This window comes from Marmota flaviventris, chromosome 17, assembly GCF_047511675.1.
Source record: "Marmota flaviventris isolate mMarFla1 chromosome 17, mMarFla1.hap1, whole genome shotgun sequence".
Lineage (NCBI taxonomy): Eukaryota > Metazoa > Chordata > Mammalia > Rodentia > Sciuridae > Marmota > Marmota flaviventris.
Window position 1 is genome coordinate 71317211 of NC_092514.1, and position 19825 is coordinate 71337035.

At 58.9% G+C, this 19825-nt stretch overlaps 1 protein-coding gene across 1 annotated transcript in view; it reads right to left on the reverse strand.

Annotated features, from left to right (window-relative positions):
- Window positions 1-19825, reverse strand: part of Sdk2 (sidekick cell adhesion molecule 2) — a 137308-nt gene that overhangs the window by 38084 nt on the left and 79399 nt on the right. The window contains exons 19-32 of the mRNA XM_071603864.1: window positions 19633-19748; window positions 11585-11780; window positions 11373-11471; window positions 10816-11007; window positions 9514-9635; window positions 9101-9210; window positions 8875-9025; window positions 6143-6380; window positions 5353-5468; window positions 4187-4376; window positions 2671-2769; window positions 1549-1743; window positions 910-1111; window positions 168-271 (exon numbers count right to left, since the gene is read on the reverse strand). Coding sequence (XP_071459965.1) covers window positions 168-271; window positions 910-1111; window positions 1549-1743; window positions 2671-2769; window positions 4187-4376; window positions 5353-5468; window positions 6143-6380; window positions 8875-9025; window positions 9101-9210; window positions 9514-9635; window positions 10816-11007; window positions 11373-11471; window positions 11585-11780; window positions 19633-19748 — 2130 coding nt within the window. The remainder of the gene's footprint in view (window positions 1-167; window positions 272-909; window positions 1112-1548; window positions 1744-2670; window positions 2770-4186; window positions 4377-5352; window positions 5469-6142; window positions 6381-8874; window positions 9026-9100; window positions 9211-9513; window positions 9636-10815; window positions 11008-11372; window positions 11472-11584; window positions 11781-19632; window positions 19749-19825) is intronic.

Genomic DNA, 19825 nt, shown 5'->3' on the forward strand with positions numbered 1-19825 from the left:
GAGCCCCTGGCAAAGGCTCCTCCGGCCCTCACCACCTGGGGGTTCTGCCCTGGAGGTGGAAGGGCCCAGCAGCCCGTGGCCTGTTCCCCCCCAGAAGGGGCCCCCCAGTGCCAGGAAGCAGCCGAGGGCCAACAGCAAGAGACCCAAGTTGGGGAGGAGGCACTGACCGGCCTGCAGGGTGGTCAGTGATTCTGACTCCTCGCTGAATTCGCTGTCCCCAATGTCATTGGTGGCCTTCACTCGGAACTTGTAGGATGTGAAGGGCTTGAGCCTGTCGGGGGTGGGGGGTTGGGGTTCAGTGGCGGAGGACCCCCGAAGACCCTGCCCAGCCACAGTCTCACTGATCTATCTCTGCTCAGGGAAGCGGGGCAGACCCCCCAGACAGATGGGGACACTGAGGCTCAGAAAGGACCTCTGTTACAGAGGGGTCAAGTTGGACCAAGAGCCCCGGCCATGCCTCATGGGGGCCCTTTAGCTGCAATGATAAGCCACGGGTCCCCAGGCCCAGCTTGGAGGCCCAGGCAGTCACAAGATCACCCAGTATCCCTCCCTCCCGGTTTTAAAGGTCTCAGGGCCCCTCCAGACGGCCCTTCCTGTCCTGAGCCGGGAGCTGAGGAGAGCGAGGCTCTCCAGGGAGAACAGAGTGGCCTCTGGGGGTCCATCTCCTCCCCCAGCAAGTGTCTGTGTTCCTGATGGAGGGCGGGCGGGAGGACAGGCAGCCACCGGGAATTCCACGGAGCCAGAGTTGGGAGGGAAGCTGGCCCTGGCAGAGTCGCCCCGAGGGCTGCAGGCTCCTCCTTCTGAGGGGGGGGGGACGCCAGGCTCCAGAAGTACCCAGGAGGTGGCCCCGACGGGGAGGGTGGGGGGGAGGAGTGGGGGCAGTGGCCCTGCTGGGGGGACCCTCCTCACCTGTCCACGGTGAAGCTGGAGGCGTTGTGGCTCACGGAGGCCGAGTGCAGCGCCCACCTGCCGCCGGGCAGCTCGCGGGTCTGGATGGTGTAGTAGCGCACAGGGGACAGCCCGTCGCTGCCCGGCTCCCAGGACAGCAGCACGCTGCGTGCCTTCACGTCCTCCTGCTGCACGGTGGGCTTGCTGGGGGGCTGCGGGCGGTCTGGGAGACGGCAGAGGGGCAGGGCAGATGAGCAGTGCCACCCCCGTTTCCAAGCACCCAGACCCTGCAGGGTCCCCTCTCTGCAGCCAGCACCTCTGCCTCTGGTCAGGCACCTGCCAGGCTGCCCGAGTCCCAGGAGTATGTCTCTGGGCCAGACTCGTGTCCTTCCCTCCTTTACCTAAAACCCAGGGGCCCTTGACCACCCAGCCACACCCCAGTCCCCCCTTTTTATTTAGAGACAGGGTCTCAATAAATTGCTTAGGGCCTCCCTAAATTGCCCAGGCTGGCCTTGAACTGTCGATCCTCCTGCCTCAGCCTCCGAGTGCTGGGATGGCAGGTGTGCCACACCCACCTGGCTGGAGCTCACTTGCCATTCCAGGCCAGGACCTGGCTGCCCCCCACCCAGGCCTCCCCGGCCCCCATGGGCGGTCGGTCACCTCTCTTCTCGGTGGTCACCACCAAGGCCTCGGCGGCCTCTCCCCAGCCTTTGCGGGTCTGGGCGGTGATGCGAAACAGGTAGACGGACTCTGGCTTGAGGCCGGTGGCTGTGTACTGGCGGGCGCTGGGGGCCAGCACGTCCACGGTGGCGGTGTTGGCGGTGGTGGCGTTGAGCCTGTGCGTGATCTGGTAGGCTGTGGGCAAGGGGGAGAGGGTGGCCCTGGAGGCAGGTCCTTCCTTCCTCAGCCTCAGCAGTGTCTGCACCTGGGCACTGGGCAGGGCCCTGTCTGCCTGGAGCCCTGGGGTCACTTACAAACCTCAGTGGCCCTTAGGGTGTGAACAGTGCCTGGGCTCCTACGTCAGCCCTGAGAGGAGGCCGAGCCGGCTGGGAAGCGGCTGAGCTGGAATTCCAGCCTGGGTCTCTGGGCTAAGGGCTTGCGGCCCTGCCCACTGTCTTGTGAGGCGTGGGGTTCCCCAGAGCATGGCCGGCACAGGCCCGGCACGTCCAGGCGCCGTGTGTGCGTGTGCACGTGTGAGTCTCTGTTTCACTTTTAATTTCTTAGAAACTGGGTCTCGCTATGTTGCCAGCCGGCCTGGAGCCCCTGGGCTCAGGACATCCTCCTGTTCAGCCTCCCGAGTGGCTGGGACCCCAGGAGCCCGTGGGCCACCATGCCTGGCAAGCCACCACCGTAAAGGTGAGAGTGCAGAGGTCGCGGGGGAGTGGACTTGCTCAGCCCTGCCTTCGGCTCTGGGAGTGTGTGTCCAGGGAACCTGGACCTTTGGTCTGTGGCCTCCCTCCCTGGTGCAGGCCCAGCTGTGAGCATGGCTGGGCTGGACTGGCCAGCGCGTCCCCCAGGGAACAACCGTGGAGGTTTACGAGGTGCTCAGAGGCTGAGGACTGGAGTCTGGAGGCATGGCCCCAGCCAGTGTCCTTGGGGTCTGAACTTGGTCTTGTCCTGCAGCAGACCATGCAACAGGCAGGAACTTGCAGCCGGGGAAGCGAGACCCGGGTCCCACTCTCTAGGGCCGCGGACACTTGTTGCCCCTGCTCCCCTCTCGCCGTCACTGAACGTGCCTCCCCCTCCTTCCTGCAGACGGGGCTCTGGAGGGGCCAGGCTTACCCAGGATGATGCCGTTGGGGGCGGCGGGGGGCTGCCAGATCAGCCGCACTGACGTGGTCCTCACCTCCGGGAACAGGATGCCCATGGGTGGTCCTGGGACTGGAGGGGACACAGGGGAAGAGGCTGACAGGCTCTGCTCAGCCTCAAGCACGTCCAGCTGCAGCAGACGGGCGGGTGGAGGGGGACAGGGCCACTCCGTGCGGCTCAGTGAGTGCTATGGACAGCTGCTCGGGCCGGTACCAGGTCAGGGACCAGTGACACAAAATGAGCTCGGGGAGGCTTCTGTCCTCAAGATAGGTGTGAGCTAGAAGGTGGAGTGAGGGTTCTGCCCTCCCAGCAGGTGATCTTGGCGGCACCCGGGGCTCCGGCTTGCTCTGTGCACACCCTTAGAACCTGGCAGACGGCCCTGGCCTGGGGCTGGGCTTCATTTTTAGATCTTATTGACTTGGTTTTGCAGTGCTAGGGGTGGAACCCAGGGCCTTGCTTGTACTAGGCAAGCGCCTGCCGCCGAGCTGCGTGCCAGCTGGTCTGGGTTAGAAGCCCCTGCTCTGACTTCGGTCCACTATGGGGGGCGGCTGTGCAGCGATGGTAAGTAAGCACCACCCTGAGCCTGCACATCTGTCTCTCTAGATCTCGCTCTGGAATTCCTGCTCAGACCACCCCAAGCGTGCTTCCAAGGTCCTCAGAGCCACCTCCTGGGGCAGACTGTACCCTTGAACCCAGGGATGGTCAAGGGCAGCTCTTCTGGGGGTATGGGTAGAGACTGAGGGGTGTGGGTGGGAAGAGGGTGGGTGGGGGTGTGGGGGGGTGATGCCCCCTCCCAGCACAGGACGCCAAGAGGTCCGAGGTTTCCAAGCCTGAAGGGGCCCTCCAGGTCACTGTACCCGTGGACTTGTCCAGGCAGGAGGACAGGGTAGAGTTAACTTAGCTGTCCATTAGCTTGATTTATGACTTCAGAGGACCCACACCTGGTGCTGGCTTCCTCCCACACTCCTGCTGCATCTGGGCATTTTGTGGTGGGCAGGGCGTGAGGATGGGCGAGGGACAGGGAGGGCGCAGGACCCGTGGGTCCACCTGGCCCCAGGGCTTTGCTGGAGGAGGGACGAATGCTAGTACTTGGCTCCTGGAACTTTTTTGGAAAGAGAACCAGGAGGCTCCTGCCCTGGAAAAACCAAGACTTTCCCTTTCACAGACGTCACTCAAGCAAACCTGCCCCGGGCAAGACAGAGATCAAACAGGTGCGAAGTCCCCGATCCTACACTTGCCCTGGAGAGAGACCAACAGACAGGACCAGCTCTCTGCCCATCCTCACGACGTCCTTTCTTCCTTAGGGACACGCAGGCTGTGATCAGTGTCCCCTTGCAGAGACTTGGTAGCCCCTAGTGACCGGTTCCCCACAGGAGGAGCCTGAGGCCACGGCTCCCGTGGGCAGAGCGGGATCCCGGGGCGAGGCCGGGCGGGCAGAGGAAGGCGGCCCCCGCAGGTGTTCCCGGGGCTCGCTGGGACTTGGACTCACCATCGTCCAGCGTCCGCTCCAGGATCGGGGGGTGGCTGGGGCTGCCGTCCCCGATGCGCGTGAAGGCCAGCACCTGCACCTCGTACAGCACGTACTTGCCCAGGCCCGTGAGCTGGGCGCTGCGGGACGCGTTGCCCTCCACCAGCCAGGACCGGGGCTGGGAGTCCGAGTCCTTCTCCTTGTACATCACCTGCCAGGGCCCGGCACAGGGAGGACCTCAGGAGGGGCTCGTGCCCAGGAGCAGGCCGTGTGGGGACGGGGCAGGCCGACTGGGGCACCTAGCGTGACCCAGGGGGCCCAGGGTGACGGCAAAGCTGTGCACCCAGAGGGCCGGGGCACGGGGCTTGCGCGGCTGTAAAGCTGGACGGCCCCTGAGGAGCCTCGGGTGGGCACAGGGGCTGGGAGGGAGTGTGGCCTCCTCAGGCTCACGGGAGGAGGGGCACACGGAACAAGGGGTCCGCCAGGTCCCAGGTCAGGCTGGAGCAGCTGTCAGAAAACCCCAGAGGCCCTGGAAGGCTGCGGTTTGGGGCTGCTTTGTTCCCCGAGGGCCCATGCATGGGTGCTGGGTCCTCGCCTGATGGGACCTTTGAGGGGTGCACCCTAGGGGGACCCTGACCTCAGGCAGGACTGATGTAGTTCTCATGTGACCCCTTGGGAGCTCCACAGGAGACTGTCACAGAGGCCCGAGCCTCGCCTTGCTCAGCCCTCCCCAGTTTCCTGTACCTAGATGTGACCACGACATGACCACCTTTCCAGCAAACTCCTGCTGTGGCCCTCTGCCACAATGTGACATAGCTGAGAGGGCCCTCACCAGAGCAGAGCCTATGCAGACACCACGTCCTTGAGCCTCCCCAGCTGTGAGCTAAACAAACCTCTTTATAAGCGAACCTGTCCCAGGTGCTTTGTTACAGTAACGAAAACCTGACTAATACAAAGACAGAGCTGAGCAAGGCTGGGCCCCCTAGCGTGGCCTCTTGGAAGAAGGGGCACAGCCCTAAGGACCTGGCCCTGGCTGTTTCCCCACCCCTAAGGGCAGGAGACTCCTGCTGATGGGAAGCCAGGCAGACCCCATATCCACTCTAGAAGGCCGAGGCCTTGAGGGTGATGGATGACAGGACACCTTGGGTGGAGAGGACCCCACCCCCTCCTCTGGTCCTGACACTCACCTTGTAGCCCAGCACCAGCCCGTTGCGGTCTGCCTCGGGGACCTCGTTCCAGCGAACCAGCATGCTGCTGGAGGTGGTGGCCAGCGCGGACACGTTGGTGGGGCCAGAGGACGGGACTGAGGGAGGGAGGGAGCGGAGAGCGAGAACTGAGCCCGAGTCCCTCTATGGTAGAGGGAGGGGAGCAGGGTGGGGGCGGAGGAGCCGGCTCCAGGTGGCCGGCTCCCTCAGAGGACAACCCGGCGGTCACTCTGCTCTGAGGTCTTTGGTTTGGGCGTGTCCAGATGCTGTTCTGGTTTCTGATTTGCCTCCCTCATTGTCCTCTGCTCTGACTGACCTCAGTGAGCTGTGCAGGGAGGAGGGCTGGGGACAGGGGACCCGGAGGCCCCGGAAGCTCCTGGTCATGTAAAGGGCCAGGAGAAAGCCCCAGGTGGTGACCTGGGTGGACACGAGGGCTCCCTGAGGCTGGGGCTCCTGTTCTATGGGTGACCCCTGGGCAGGCCCCATAGGAGCTGCTGGTTCTGTTTCTGGAATGTTCTGAGGGTGACCCCTTCCCTGGACTCCGTCTTGGGCTCTTTGCAGCACCGCTGGGCGTCAGGGCTAACGCTGAGGGCGGGGAGGGGCAGTTTGCCCGGACGTGTCCCTGCAGTGGGGACGGTCCTGGGGAAGGCGCAGGCCCCGGGGTCTCCCGGCACTGGGCAGAGGGAAGCTGCTCAGGCTGCTTGAGGACGGTCCCCGCCTGCTGGCCCTTGGACAGCCTGAGGGCAGAGGGACAGGGACGGGAGGGGGGTACCTGACTCCCGGGTCCTGCCCACCACCGTCTGGCTCCAGGGCCCGCTCCCGATGGCGTTGAAGGCCTGGACCTGGACGCGGTACTCCGTCCACTCCTCCAGGTCCTCGATGGTGTACTCCCGCTCCACGCGGTCCGGCACCACGTGGCTCAGTGTCTTGCCGTGGCCGTCCGACCGGCTGTACTTGATCTTGTAGCCCACGGACTCGGGGTTCCCGTTGTATTCCATCTCTGGAAGAGGCTGCGGCCAGGTGGGGCAGAGCGCCATGAGGCCGGGACACCCGTGCAGGGAGAACTGGCCTCTTCCTGGCCTGCAGGATGACCTGGTCCACCGACCCGGCTGCCAGTGTCCCCGAGAGGCGCTGCCCTGGCCTGGCTGGGGGTGTACATGGTGTCTCCAACTCCTCTCCTCTCCCCTCCAGGCTCCGAGGAGGAGCAGGGCCATCTCCACTGTGTACGTGGCTAACTTACGCCCCTGCCCAGGGACTTGGTCCTGTTTAGGAGACTGAGCACCTTTGGCTCTGGTTGTCTCACTTGCCTAACTCACCTGGCCTCAGCGCATGCTGCCCTTGGAGGAGCGGACACACAGAGAGGACATTCCCTGGATATTCCCTCTCATTTCCAGCAAGTCCTGCTATCCAGCACACCTCAGTCTCTCCTGATGCATGTTTAGCTTCCTGCTAGTTCAAGTCTCACCAAAGAGAAAAGGGAGATTCTGTTCCCAGGCATTAGCACCAGGCCAGAGGGGCCGTGGTCACTGGCTCAAGGTTGTTTGGTGAACCTGGCCAGTGCCGATGAGCAGAGGAGGTGGGTGTCTGTGGCCTGGAGCCGAAAGCTGATCTTCACTGCCTTGTATTGGACAGAGTGGAGCTGGGCCACCTGTGGTCCCCTCCTCTTGGTCAGCCTCCCCAGGGCCTCCCAAGGACGCGCGGTCCACAGCTCACCACCCTGGAAGCCACTTAGTCCAGCTCCTCCCCGGGCCTGTCTCAGTGGCTGACACACACCCCCACCCTCTGCAGACACTCAGTGAAGTGGACCAGAGACTATTAGAACTGAACCGAGGGGTCGGGGAGCCCGAGGTGGGGTGGAGCCCCACCTGCTGCGGAAAGTGACGGGTGTGCACCGCCAAGTGGGTCTGAGAGGTGCCGGCCACAGGGCACAGCCATGGCTCCCCACCCTCCTGTGACCTTTCAGTATTTGGAAACCTCCAAGTGAGACTCAGGAGGTGGAAGCGGGGGGCAGGTGGGGAGGGAGGCCACTGGCTGACCCCATAGTCCTCTCTGGTGCTAGTACTGCTAATGCCTACCCAGGTGACCGCCATTGGCACCATCTGTCAGGCCGTGTCCCAGGGTGAGAGGTAGCCATGCCCCGTGCTCCCTGCCACCACAGTGCGGCAGGTCCGTGCAAGCTGTGTTTTGCACAGTGAGTTGAAGACCTCCGTGGGGACGAGGCGGGGTGGTCAATGGGCCCAGCAGAGGCAGGCACCCTCGTGAGCTCCTTCAGTGCAGGGCTCTGGGTTCCCTGAGGAGCCCAGGAGGCGGGGTTGCCCCCCACCTTGGTCTAAGAATTCTCCTTTCTCCCCGGGCCTCTGGGGGCTGGCTGCGGAGAGACTGTCTCTAACATTCCCTGGACCTGGAGGCAGAGGGCTCGGTGGCCGGGGATGTGGATGGAGGTGGACTCCCTGGGTGGGACCCAGCTCTGCTGTGAAGTAGGGGTGCGGGAGGGTGTGAGGGCGCCGGGCAGGTGGCAACCTCGCTCTGCCCCAGTAGGGGGTGCAGGAGGGTGTGAGGGCGCCGGGCAGGTGGCAACCTCGCTCTGCCCCAGTAGGGGGTGCAGGAGGGTGTGAGGGCGCCGGGCAGGTGGGCAACCTCGCTCTGCCCCAGTAGGGGGTACAGGAGGGTGTGAGGGCGCCGGGCAGGTGGGCAACCTCGCTCTGCCCCAGTAGGGGGTGCAGGAGGGTGTGAGGGCGCCGGGCAGGTGGGCAACCTCGCTCTGCCCCAGTAGGGGGTACAGGAGGGTGTGAGGGCGCCGGGCAGGTGGGCAACCTCGCTCTGCCCCAGTAGGGGGTACAGGAGGGTGTGAGGGCGCTGGGCAGGTGGGCAACCTCGCTCTGCCCCCGTTTCCTCTTCCGCTAATTGGGGACCAAGCTCAGCCTGCTGTCACAGGCCTGCTGAGGTTCAAGGCCTGACTCTGAAATGAAGCACCCGGCAGGAGAGGGAGCCCTAGCCGCTGCCTCCTGTAGGACCAGCAGGGTGACAGCCTCATGCTCTCCCTGGCCCCCTCCGGCTCAGCAGCAAGTGCTCACTCTCTGACTGAGCGCAGATCCACTGCTCAATCCAGACCCACTGAGAGAGCTGTGTGGCCAAGGCAAGTTCATAACCTCTCTGAGCCTTGCTTTTTTTTTTTTTTAAGCTATACATTGGGAGGATAACGTGTCCTTTGTATAGTTCCTGAATTGTTTAAATGTGCATTTGGCCAGTGCTCAGTAAAAAGCGTTCTGGCCTCTCCATCGCTTGGGGGGCGTTGGCTCATTCAGCCATGGTTGATTATCAGGCAGCTTATCTACAGAAGTAAAAAGTATATTTTTTTTAAAAAGTTAAAAAAAAAAAAAGAAGCAAGGAGAAGGTGGATAGGTCCTCTCTGCAGGCCCCCTCTGAGGCCAAGACGGCTTCCCAGGGTGGGGGTCAAGGGGACACCCCCCACCCCAGTGCCCGCTCCCCGGGGGGGGGCCTCACCATCCAGCGGAGCCACAGGCTGGTCTCGCTGGCTGTGCGCAGGGTCACGTTGGCCGGGGCCATGTCTGGGGGCGCCTGGAGGGTCTGGATCTTTCTGGAAGGCTGGCTGGGCGGGCTGGTGCCCACGATGTTCACCTGGCGCATGCGGAAGCTGGGTGGGGCGAGGGTGTGAGCAGGACCGGCCAGCCGTCCCCCCCCCCCAGGGCCCCGCGTGGCCGCGCCTCACCTGTAGTAGGTGAAGGGGTTGAGGTCGGGCACCTCCACGGAGCGGGCGTCGGGCTCGTTGCTGAGCTGGTGGACCAGCAGCCACTCCTCACCCTCCCCGACCACACCCACCTGGAAGAGGGGTGACCCTTAGACGTGCCGAGTTGGGGTGCCCCGAGCCCCAGCGCCTGTGCGCACCAGCTCTGCCCAGGGGAGGTCCTGGTCCCAATGCCAGGGCTCCGCCGAGGGTGCCGCGTGGCGCCAGCATCTTTCCAGGACCCCAAATGTGACTGCAGAGGCCTCGGGAGCGCGGCCAGGGATGGCGGCTGAGGCCCGGCCCAGCAGAATCCCTGGAGGTGGAGCCCGGATCTGCGTCCCGAGCGAGTCACCCGGGGGCTTCCGGCCCCGCGGCCCCAGCCCCGCAGCAGGCGTCACCTGAGCTTCCACCAGCCAGCGGGAGATGGAGGTCTTCCCGTCGTAGCCCGGCCGGAACTGCAGGGTCACGGAGCGGGGCCCGATGTTGGAAATGCCCAGGTTGGTGGGGGCTCCTGGGAGTTCTAGGAAAGGGGGACAGCAGGAAGGGCGCGTGGGGCGCTGCTCCCCGTGAAGAGACTGGGCCTGGAGCGGGCTGTGCGTCCTCTGATCCTGAGAGGCCCCAGGGTCCCAGGGGAGGTGTGGCCCACACGGGGTGTCTGATGGGGCTCCATGTTGATAGCAGGGAACTGACAGGTTGGGGACTAAGGGGACCTCCCAGGGCCACCTATGCCAGAGGCCACCCTTGGCAGATCTGGGTGTGAGTGAGATGCTCGTGAGGGAGTCAGCGGCAGCACAAAACCAAGCCGGGCTCAGGAGAAACCAAACAGGACCCATCCTCCCCATCCTTCCCCACCCTTACAAAGCCTCTCATACTCAGTAGTGCTGAGGAGGTGAGAGGGACACGTGGGGACCGGAGGCAGCTCCTATTTGCCAACTGCGAACCCTGGAGGTGGACTGAGTTTGAATCCAACTTCACCACTTATAGGCTGTGCATCTTTGGGCAAGTTACCCACCTCTCTGTGCCTCAGGAAAGTGGAGGTGATGCTAACACCTGTTTCAGGGTGATTGTGAGGGCTGGACCAGGTTGATGTATATGAGGCCCCTTAGTGGGCTCTACAGAAATCTCCGTCAGTCTCCCTGACCTACGTAGTGCAGAAGCCCTGGTGCCTCAGCTATCTCCATGGGCAGGTCCAGCGATCCTGGCCAGGTCCCATGTGGACACAATGACAGGGTTGTCTGCCCACCTCTCCATGTACACAGATGGGGAAACTGAGGCACGGGGGGCTACTTGGGCTGTTCCAGGTTGCGGAGCTGTGGACCCCAGCTGGCGCTCCATGCCCACCCACCATGCTCCGCCATCCCTGCCCAGCCAACCCTTCCGTGGCTGGAAGCAGCTGGACTTTCTGGGTGTCACTGATAAATCCCCTGAATCAGAGAGGCCACGGCCTCATGGGGAGCCTGGCGTGTGGGGTGCGGGGCCCACGAAGCCTCCGCCTTGTTCAGAGCCGCGGGGAGGCGCGGTGGACCAGGGCCTCCATCTACAGCCCTGGGGCCACAGGGGCTGAGCCTGCTCAGGGGGGGACCCCGGGTCGCGGGACCATAGGGCGGGGAGGGCTGTGGGGGAGGGCGCCAGGATTCCCGCAGGCAGGGCGCTCCCCGGCAGGCTCCTCTCGGGAGACCAGCGGGGCCGGCTCCACCTACCTGGAGGCACCCCGGAGGAGATGGTGGAGGCGGACACCTGGCCCTGGCCCTTGGAGGTCATGGCAGCCACCTCGATGGTGTAGGTGGTGAGCGCGGTGAGGCCCGTGACGCGGTACTCCAGGGTCACGTTGGGCAGGTAGTGGGTCACGCGGGTGTTGGTCCGGTTGTACTCCTCCCAGGAGATGCGGTACCCTGGGGGAGCCCCGCGGTGGCCTGAGCTCGGGGGACCCTCAGCCCCCCTCGCTGGGCTTCCCACTTCCCCACCCACTGGGAACAGTGAGGCCAAGGGAGGTGGAGCTGCTGGCCTTAGGCTCTTTGGGCTGCCACCTGGGTGGGCACCGCTCTGGAGCGGGCACGTCCTCACGGCAGCCCCCTGAGGCCCCACAGACCTCTAGGGCCCCATGATCTGGGACAGAGACACCAGGATGGACTGGAGACAGAGGTGCCAAGAGCCTCCCCCGAGGGCGCCTCTTGGTCCAGGTGGGGACTAGCTCTGGGGAGGGACAGCTGGCCTCTTCTCGCCCGTCTGCCCTCTGGAGGGGGCAGCTGGTGCCTACCTGTGAGGATGCCGTTCTTCTCCCCTGGCTCTTGCCAGCTGACCTTCAGCGAGGTGTCCAGGATGTCACTGAAACTCAGGTGTCCCACGGGCCCCGGCACTGTTCCCCAAGAGGGCCAGTCAGAACCGGAGCGCGGCCACCGTCGAGGGACAGTCCGCGGTGCGGCGGGGGTGCTCGGGTGGGGCTGAGGGGCAGGGGCTGCCGGAACCTACCGTCCTCATGGGTGCGCACGAGCTGGGGGCTGCTGCGGGGCCCGTCCCCCGGGGTGGTGAAGCACAGCACGGAGGTGAAGTACTCCGTGAACTTCTTCAGCCCCGACACGAAGCCCACGTGGATGCTGTCTTGAAAGTTGGGCCGCGCCGTCACCATGGTGACCTCCTCTTCCTGCTCGGGCTCCCAGGCGATCAGCTGGGGACAGGCCAGCAAGAACGTTCGAGAAGAGGCTGGGCCAGTGGACAACGTCCAGGAGCCCAGGTCCAGGGGTCCCTGGTCCCCAGGAAGGGATAGCCCTCAGGCTCCCGAGGCCCGTGGCCCCGTGTTCACTCTGAGGTACCGCTCCATTTCCTGAGCCTCTGAATCTGGGCAAGGTACAGGCTGGGTGCTTCCTATGAGTGTCTGTCCCCGATTTTAACAGGGACCCCACACGGGAGGCATTTTACCAGGACCAGCTCGGTAACTGGCAGGCTCAGTACAAAACTAAAACGAAGAGATCCTTGTTCAAAAGGAATCCCAAGATGTTTGGGCCAATGCGCGGTTGCAGACCTAAGAAGACAGACCTAAGAAGACGCCCTTTACTTCACAGGTGAGGAGACCGGGCTCAGGGGCTGAGCGACTTCCACTAGGACCTTTACTAGGGGGAGTTCAGGTTCCAGTTCCAACCTTTCTCCCTGGGGCTGAGGCAGCTCTTCCCTAGAAGGGTCCAAGGGTCACTTCCCATAAAACTGAGAACTTATCATTTGTGGGGTACTGGGGTTGAACTTGGGGCACTCCACTGCTGAGCCACACCTCCAGCATTTTTGATCTTGAAACAGGATCTCACTCAGTTGCCCGGGCTGGCCTTCCACTGGACCTGCTTCTGCCTCAGCCCCGCGAGTCACTGGACTGTAGGCCTGGCCACCCGGCCCTGCCACTCGGCTGGCAACTTGGTTTGTGGGTGTCCCTCTTATGCTCCCACAGTTGCTCCCCATCAGGATTTAGTCTTACAGTCACCTGGAGGTGGGGCGTCTGCACCTGGGAACGCATGCTGCCTGCGAACCCCCCGTCGGCTGCCTCGGCCTGGCCCCCCTGGTCCCCCTCCTGCTCGCTCACCCCACGCCCTGTTTCCTGGCCCTTCATCTGTCTCCCACAATGACAGCTGGCCTCAGAGATTCCTCGTTTATTTGAAGTTGATTAAATAGCAATTAATGGTGAAAAGCTACACTCGATGAGTTTTAATAAGCACGGGTATTTATAGATATAAAACAATACCACGCCAACGTCTCCGATTAACTCACGCCCGTAACAATGCTTAATCTTCTCCTTTTCAGGCCTGAGTGTTTACAAAGGATGTTTTGAAATTTAATTGATATTGTGAAAAGATAGCCTATAGCCAGTTAATTAGACACTAATTAGACCCTAAAAATACTAATCAGAAATACTAAGTGGCATTTAATAAGTATGTTAAATATCCTCTTTATTTCAGTTATCTTGTTTCATAGCAATTAAATTGCCGAACTTCTTTGGAGTAGATGAAGAAACAAGTTTAATGTTTTAATTTAATTTAATTAATGTAAATTTGAATTAATTACGCTGTTGGAATTAATTGTGTGGTGTGTTCCCTAGCAAGTGTAAAATTTGGGTAAATATTATTTTATTGGGCTCACGCCAATTAAAATTACTACTATTTTTTAAAAAATAAAAGAAAAAAATGTCTTTAAAAGGTGCCTTCTGACAATATCATGGGGCCTTGCCCCCCAAAATGGCCCACAGAAGGTGCACAGGAAAGGAGAGTGTGGTTTTGAGGACTGACGATATGGACTTCATAGCTGGGCCTGGTGGCACACGCCTGTGAGCCCAGAGACTGGGGAGGCTGAGGCAGGAGGGTCTCAAGTTCAAGGCCAGCCTCAGCAACTTAGCAAGACTCTGTCTCAAAATTCAAAAAGGGCTGGGGAAGGAAAGAAGAAAAAAGAAGGGCGCTGTGAGGTGGCTCAAAGGTCCAGCCCTTGCCTAGCGAGCGCAAGGCCCTGGGCTCATTCCCCAGTCAAAAGGACTTGGTGACCTACAGTTCCACATCTGAGGTCCTAGCCCACGGCAGTGGCAGATTGGTGGCAGCTTCTAACCATCTACTCTGGGGTGTGGAGTGCAGGAGACGGTGACATTCCTGAGGTCCCTGGCAGGTAGCCCCCTTACAGTGGAGAAACCCTGTATTGGAGGACAGCGTGTAGGGGACACAGAATGCGCAGCCACCAGGGGGAAGGAAGGGGACTGGCCTTGGAGGTGGGACCCCTGAACCCGAGCCCAGCTCTGTCCCTTACTGTGTGACCCTGGGAAAGCCACTCCTCCTCTCTGAGCCCTGGCAGGAGGCGGGGATAGCGTTGGCCACCCTGCTGGGCAGGGGGCCTAGAGGACAGGGAAGCCTCTTGCTCCTGGTGCAGGGAGCACCCTGGGGGGCGGGTACAGGATGTGGGTGGGGAAATCTCCCCGGCTCCTCCACTGCTCCCCGAACCCCGTGGAAGGACATGCGGGAAACCAGCGGCTATGGTCACGGAGAGAGGGGAGCTTTGGGAAGGGTGAGTGGGTCCAGGGAGATGGAGGACGAGGGCAGGAGGCGGTTTTCTGATGTAAGCTTGGTTTTTTGAATCATAGATAGATTTCCTATTTTCTTTTTGGTACTGGGGATTCAACCCAGGGATGATTAACCATCATTGAGCCACATCCCCAGCCCTTTTCAAATGTCTTATTTAAAGACAGGGTCTCCCTGAGTTGCTTAAAGCCTCACCAAGTTGCTGAGGCTGGCTTTGAACTTGCAGTCCTCCTGCCTCAGCCTCCCAAGCCGAGGGGATTACAGGCGTGCACGGCCACACCTGGCTATTTCCTATTTTTTTTTTGAGTGTGTGTGCAGTGCTGGGGATTGAACCCAGGGCCTTGTCCATTCAAGGCAAGCACTCTACCAACTGAGCTATATCCCCAGCCCTATTTCTTAATTTTTTCTTTTCTTAAATATTTATTTTTTAGTTGTAGTTGGACACAATACCTTTATTTTATTTATTTTTATGTGGTGCAGAGGATTGAACCCAGGGCCTCTCAAGTGCTAGGCGAGCACTCTACTGCTGAGCCACAACCCCAGCCCCTATTTCTTAAATTTTTCAAAACAATAAATTGAAGGGGCAATATTTGGCAAAAGTAGTCAAATGACAGACACACTTACCCTTTGACCTAACAATCTCATTTCTAGGCATCCATGTCAAAGCTATGCCATGAAAACAGAAAGAGCCGTATGCACCAAGCCAACATCGTGGGTCAAGTAGCAATGGCCCAAAGTAGGGGTCTGGTTACCTAAGGACACCATGGGGTAGGTGGGGTACCTGTGGATTCAAAGAAGGACCAGGGAGACGGGCATCCGTATGCTGCTGTGGAGGGACCTCAGGGGCATTGTAGATGACAATCATGTTAAAACACAAGGTGGAGAGGGTGTGGAGAGCACACTGTCACTTACCAGGAAGGAGAGGGCACACAGTGATATATATGCACGCTCCCGCTTTAAACATAAGCAAAAGGAAAAACCAAACCAAACAAACCAGAACACTCCAACCTCTGGGGAGAGAGAGCTGGGGCGGAGGATGGCGCTCTCGGCATTGGCTTTGTAGATTTGATTTTAGAGCCGTGTAAATATTGTATATAATTATGGCACCAAATTAAATTAAAAAAAAATCAATCCCCCAAAATCGAAAACAAAATGAATTCAATGAACCTCATAGGGTATGGAGCTGTAGCAAAATCATACCCAGGGAAACTACTTCAAAAACATGTGAAGCGCATCCCTCTCGGGACAGACCCTGAGAGCAAAAGGACTGCAGATTCTCCAGCTATTTTCAGTCTTCAACCTGTTCCTATTACTATTCTGAGACTGCCGTGTGTGCTTGTGGGGTGAAGTAGGTGGGTAATGACGCTGCTGGTGCAGGAATTGAATTTTCAGTGTGGAGAAAAGAGTTATGAGATTATTAAAAGACCAGTGAGATTATTAAAAAGTTTGTAGTCCTGAAATTGAATAGGAAGTATCAGTATGCATTTTATCCTAAAAAAATGCATTTCCTTCTAGCTGACCATGAACAGAGTCTAGATATGATAGCCATCCTGGAACAAGTAGAACCCCAGTGCCTGGAGTGTGGCATCTAACTATCCCTTCCTTCTGAAAGGAAGCAAGGTAGCTGGGCGCGGTGGTGCACACCTGCGATCCCAGCAGGTCGGGAGGCTGAGGCAGGAGGATCGTGAGTTCCAAGCCAGCCTCAGCAAAAGTAAGGCGCTAAGCAACTCAGTGAGACCCTGTCTCTAAATAAAATACAACCTAGGGCTGGGGCTGTGGCTCAGTGGTCAGGTGCCCCTGAGTTCAATCCCAGGTACCCTGCCCCCCACCAAAAAAAAAAAAGGAATTAAATTGTTGTGAAGAAAGGGCTAATCCAGGGCACAATGAAGGAAGTTTCTATAGCTTGGAACATCTTCTCATACCAGACAGCAAAGAAGCCGTCACAGACTCCTGGGGCCATGTCCAAGGACTGAGGAATGGACATGAAGGAGGGTCAATGTGGCATCTATAAGAATAATAATGGCAGTGGACGGAAGCACATCAGAGGTGTTAAAAATCCTTACGTGCATAATAATATTACAAAAAGCAAAACAAAGCCAGACCTACACCCATGTCCAGCCGTGACTCACTTGTCACCTTAGAGGCGACTAAGGAACCAATTCATTATACCGCAAATTGGTAAGCAATCAGAAAGAATGGGGCCGGCACTCGGCTTCTCAAACTAAATGAACTCAATGTTCAGTTGGCCAAAAAGTCAATAAAAGGAACATTCTTTTCTAAAAAAAAGCATTTCAGCTAATAAATCAAAAGGCAACGATAGCATTTCCCTATCCCATTTTGCAACCCCTGCTGAAATAATAGATCATGTGAGGGCCATTGACAGCCACCGACATCACAATGAGAGACAGTCAGACTTGGTCTTCGACAAAAATACACAAGGCCATCTAGGAAGCAGTATTGAAAACAACAACAACCAAAAAAAAAGAAAGAAAGAAAGAGAAATCGAACCTGAGTCCGACCAGCCCGTGGTTGAACATTCCAATTTACTGCAAATATAGTGTTCAGAGGAACGTGTTAAATGACCCCACGGGATGCAATCAGCAAAATCCAGGCTGTGGAAAATTCCACAGGACAAATGACTCAGTTTCTTCACCCAATAAATTATAAGAAAAAAGAGAGAGAAAGAGATGAGAGAGAGAGTATATAGATCAACCGAGACCTTAAAAAAAACCCAACTGCCTGCAACCGTGGGGCCCTCATTTAGATCCTGGAGCAAATAAACCAACGGTTTTCAGAAACGAAGTGGCAGTCCCAGAACCTGCAAGGCTGGCCGGGTGTCTAAGGACGTGCAGGGGCTGTTGACATTTTTAGGCATGACGATGATGATGGGTCTTGTTCTAAGCGGAGACGTTATCTACGATCCTCATCTACAAGAGCATTTACGGAACAGAACGGCCCGGGATTTGCCTTAAAATATTCTAGGGGACGGGGGAGGGCTGGGGAGTCCCTGGGACACATGTGGCTATGAGCTGGGACCGGGGGAAGTTGGGGCTGGTAGAGGGGCATTCATTAGCGCCTCCCTCTACTTTTGTAGATGTTTAAAATTTTTCACAATTAAAAGTGGACGTGGACAAGCAAAGTCCATTGTTATCACAGGTATATATACAAGAGACAGACACTCCTCTTTGTTTTTTTTTTTCTTTCCCTCTCTGTAATAGACACACTGAAAGCAGGAGAAAAAAATTCCTGCCTTTAGTCATTTGTATTGAAAAAAAAAATCAAGTGGTAATCCTTATTTTATAATAAAAACATAACACGTGTTTTCTTTTTAAGGGAAGAAAAAGCACTGCTCTGATTTGAATCTCAGCCTTAGCAATGACTCCCTTGACCTTGAACAAGTGATTTCCTTCTTGAGCCGTCGTTTCTTCCTCTGGAAAGTGGGGTGAAGACCAGGACCGTCATTCCCCGGGGCTCTTGGGAAACGGGCCCTTCTTCTTCCACCAGCTCCAGGGCTCAAGACACCAGGCAGCTCATCCCCACTGGTTTTAATTGAACAGCTACTGCGTGCAGAATGCCAAGTGAGGCCTGAGCATTGGCAGGTGTTGGGGGGGCTTCTGCAGCCTTTTCTTGCTCTGGGTCACCCTGGGCCATTGCTCTAATTGTCCAGGCCACTGATTGGCCTCCAGCCTGCGGAGCTGTCTGCCTTACAAGTTTGTGGCTGAGCCCTCCCACATGTGCAATAGAACTTATGCTCAGGCTCGGCAGCAGGGAGCTAATTGTCCCCAGCTTGGTTCCTGGACTGACTCCTGGCAACGCTGGCCTCCTCCTTCCCTCCCTGCCTTCCCCCTTGGGTCCCAATTAGGAGTCTTTTGCAGCCAGCTAGCGCTGGAGCGTTAGGCTGTGACACCCTGACCTCAGCTCAGCCTGGGGTCGCCTGCCTTCCTAGGGAGAAGCTGTGGCCGGGGTGGGCCAGGGGATCTAAGCAGAAATTCTCCTGGCACCTTAATCCCACTCCTGTCCTGTCTGGTCCCCACGCACACACCCTGTAGTAACATGGCTCAGCTGCTTGTCCTAGAAAGGCTCTGGGGTGTGGCACGTGTGGAAACCTAGTGCAGAGAGATACAGGGGGCTCCAGGACGTGGAAGAAGTCACCTCAAGGTCACCAGATCCCTTAGCTCAAACCCAGAGCCTGTAGCTCTCTCCCCTTACCTGCTGGCTTCCCGAGCCTCGCCCCACAAATGCCCCCTCGGCCTCCGTTCCCACAAGGGGGGAAGCAGACAGCCCCTGGATACCTGCTCCAGGATGCTGGGGACAGGCACGATGTGACCTGGCTTTAGTACTCGGGGGTGGGGGCAGGCAGGATGTGCCCCTGGGAGGAGAAGAGAGCCCGGGCCAAGGATCTAAGGTCTGGGTTCCAGGTTGGACACCCTGACTTGGTGCTGTTCCCAAGGTAGCCAGTGCGCTAGCGCTACTGCCACTGCCACTGCGTCAGCTGTCATAGGTTGTCCCCTGCATTCATGTACAGGGTTCCGACCCCAGCGCCTCCGACTGTGACCACCAGGAGATGGGACCTTTAAAGAGGTCCTTCAAGTTAAACGAGGTCGTTAGGGTGGGCCTAATCCAACAGGACAGGTGGCCAGGCCACAGACACACGGAGGACAGAGAGGGCAGCGCCATCCACAGCCAAGGAGAGGACTCAAAAGCAAGCAAACTTGCTGACCCCTCGATCTTGGACTTCCAGCCCCTGGAGCTGTGACAGCGTTCCTTGTTGTTGAAGCCGCCTGTCGGGGGCCCTGGATTGTGGCAGCCCTAGGAAACCAAGGCCTGGCTCCCACCCACACCACGCTGAGTGCCCATGACGTCGGCCACTGTGCTGGAGGGACCACACACATTATCCTGCTTGGTCCTCATGCGACCCTGGGGGATAGGCCTCACGGTCTTCACCCCAGAAGGAGAAGCCAGTGTGGTGTCTACAGTTGTTGCTCAGTAAATATTTACAGAAGGACTGAAGCTCAGACCCACTAAAGAACTTGTCCAAGCAGACAGCAGGGGGCAGAGCTGGGGTTTTAGCCTCGTCAGCCTGGGCCCCAACCCCCTGCCCTGAGCCACACTCTGTGTGGGGTCAGGGAGACGCACCCCAGGAGGACGCCCCTTACAGCCCAGAAACGGTACTAAGAAGTTCAAGCTAGATTCTTCCAGTGGGGCCATGGCTGCACCCAGGGGTGCTGAGCCTGGACCAGGTCTTGTTTATGGCCCAGTGTCACCAAGAACACTCCTATCTGTACAGTCCCCGTGCCCCCAGGCCTGTGTGTGGCGTTAGAGAAAGGCTACGCACTGTTTGTCTCTATCCCCGTCTTCCGCTTGGTCTGGGCTTGTGATCTCAGAAGCAGAGGGACCCCACCCCTACCCTAGCTCCCTCTGCAGCCTCCGCCCTCCCGAGACGCTCAGGGCTCCCCCCGGGAGGGGGCGCCCGTGTACCTTGTAGCCCTGGTTGATGCCATTGATGAACTGGGGGCTGGGGGCGTTCCAAGTGAAGCGGATGGTCGTGGAATTGGTGGCCTCGGCGTGCACGTTGCCAGGGGGGACTGTGGGGACTGGAGATCAAGAGATGGGGTGGGCTGGAGGGACCTGTCCACCTCCCTGGCCCAGACGCAGGGCTGGGAGTCCACAC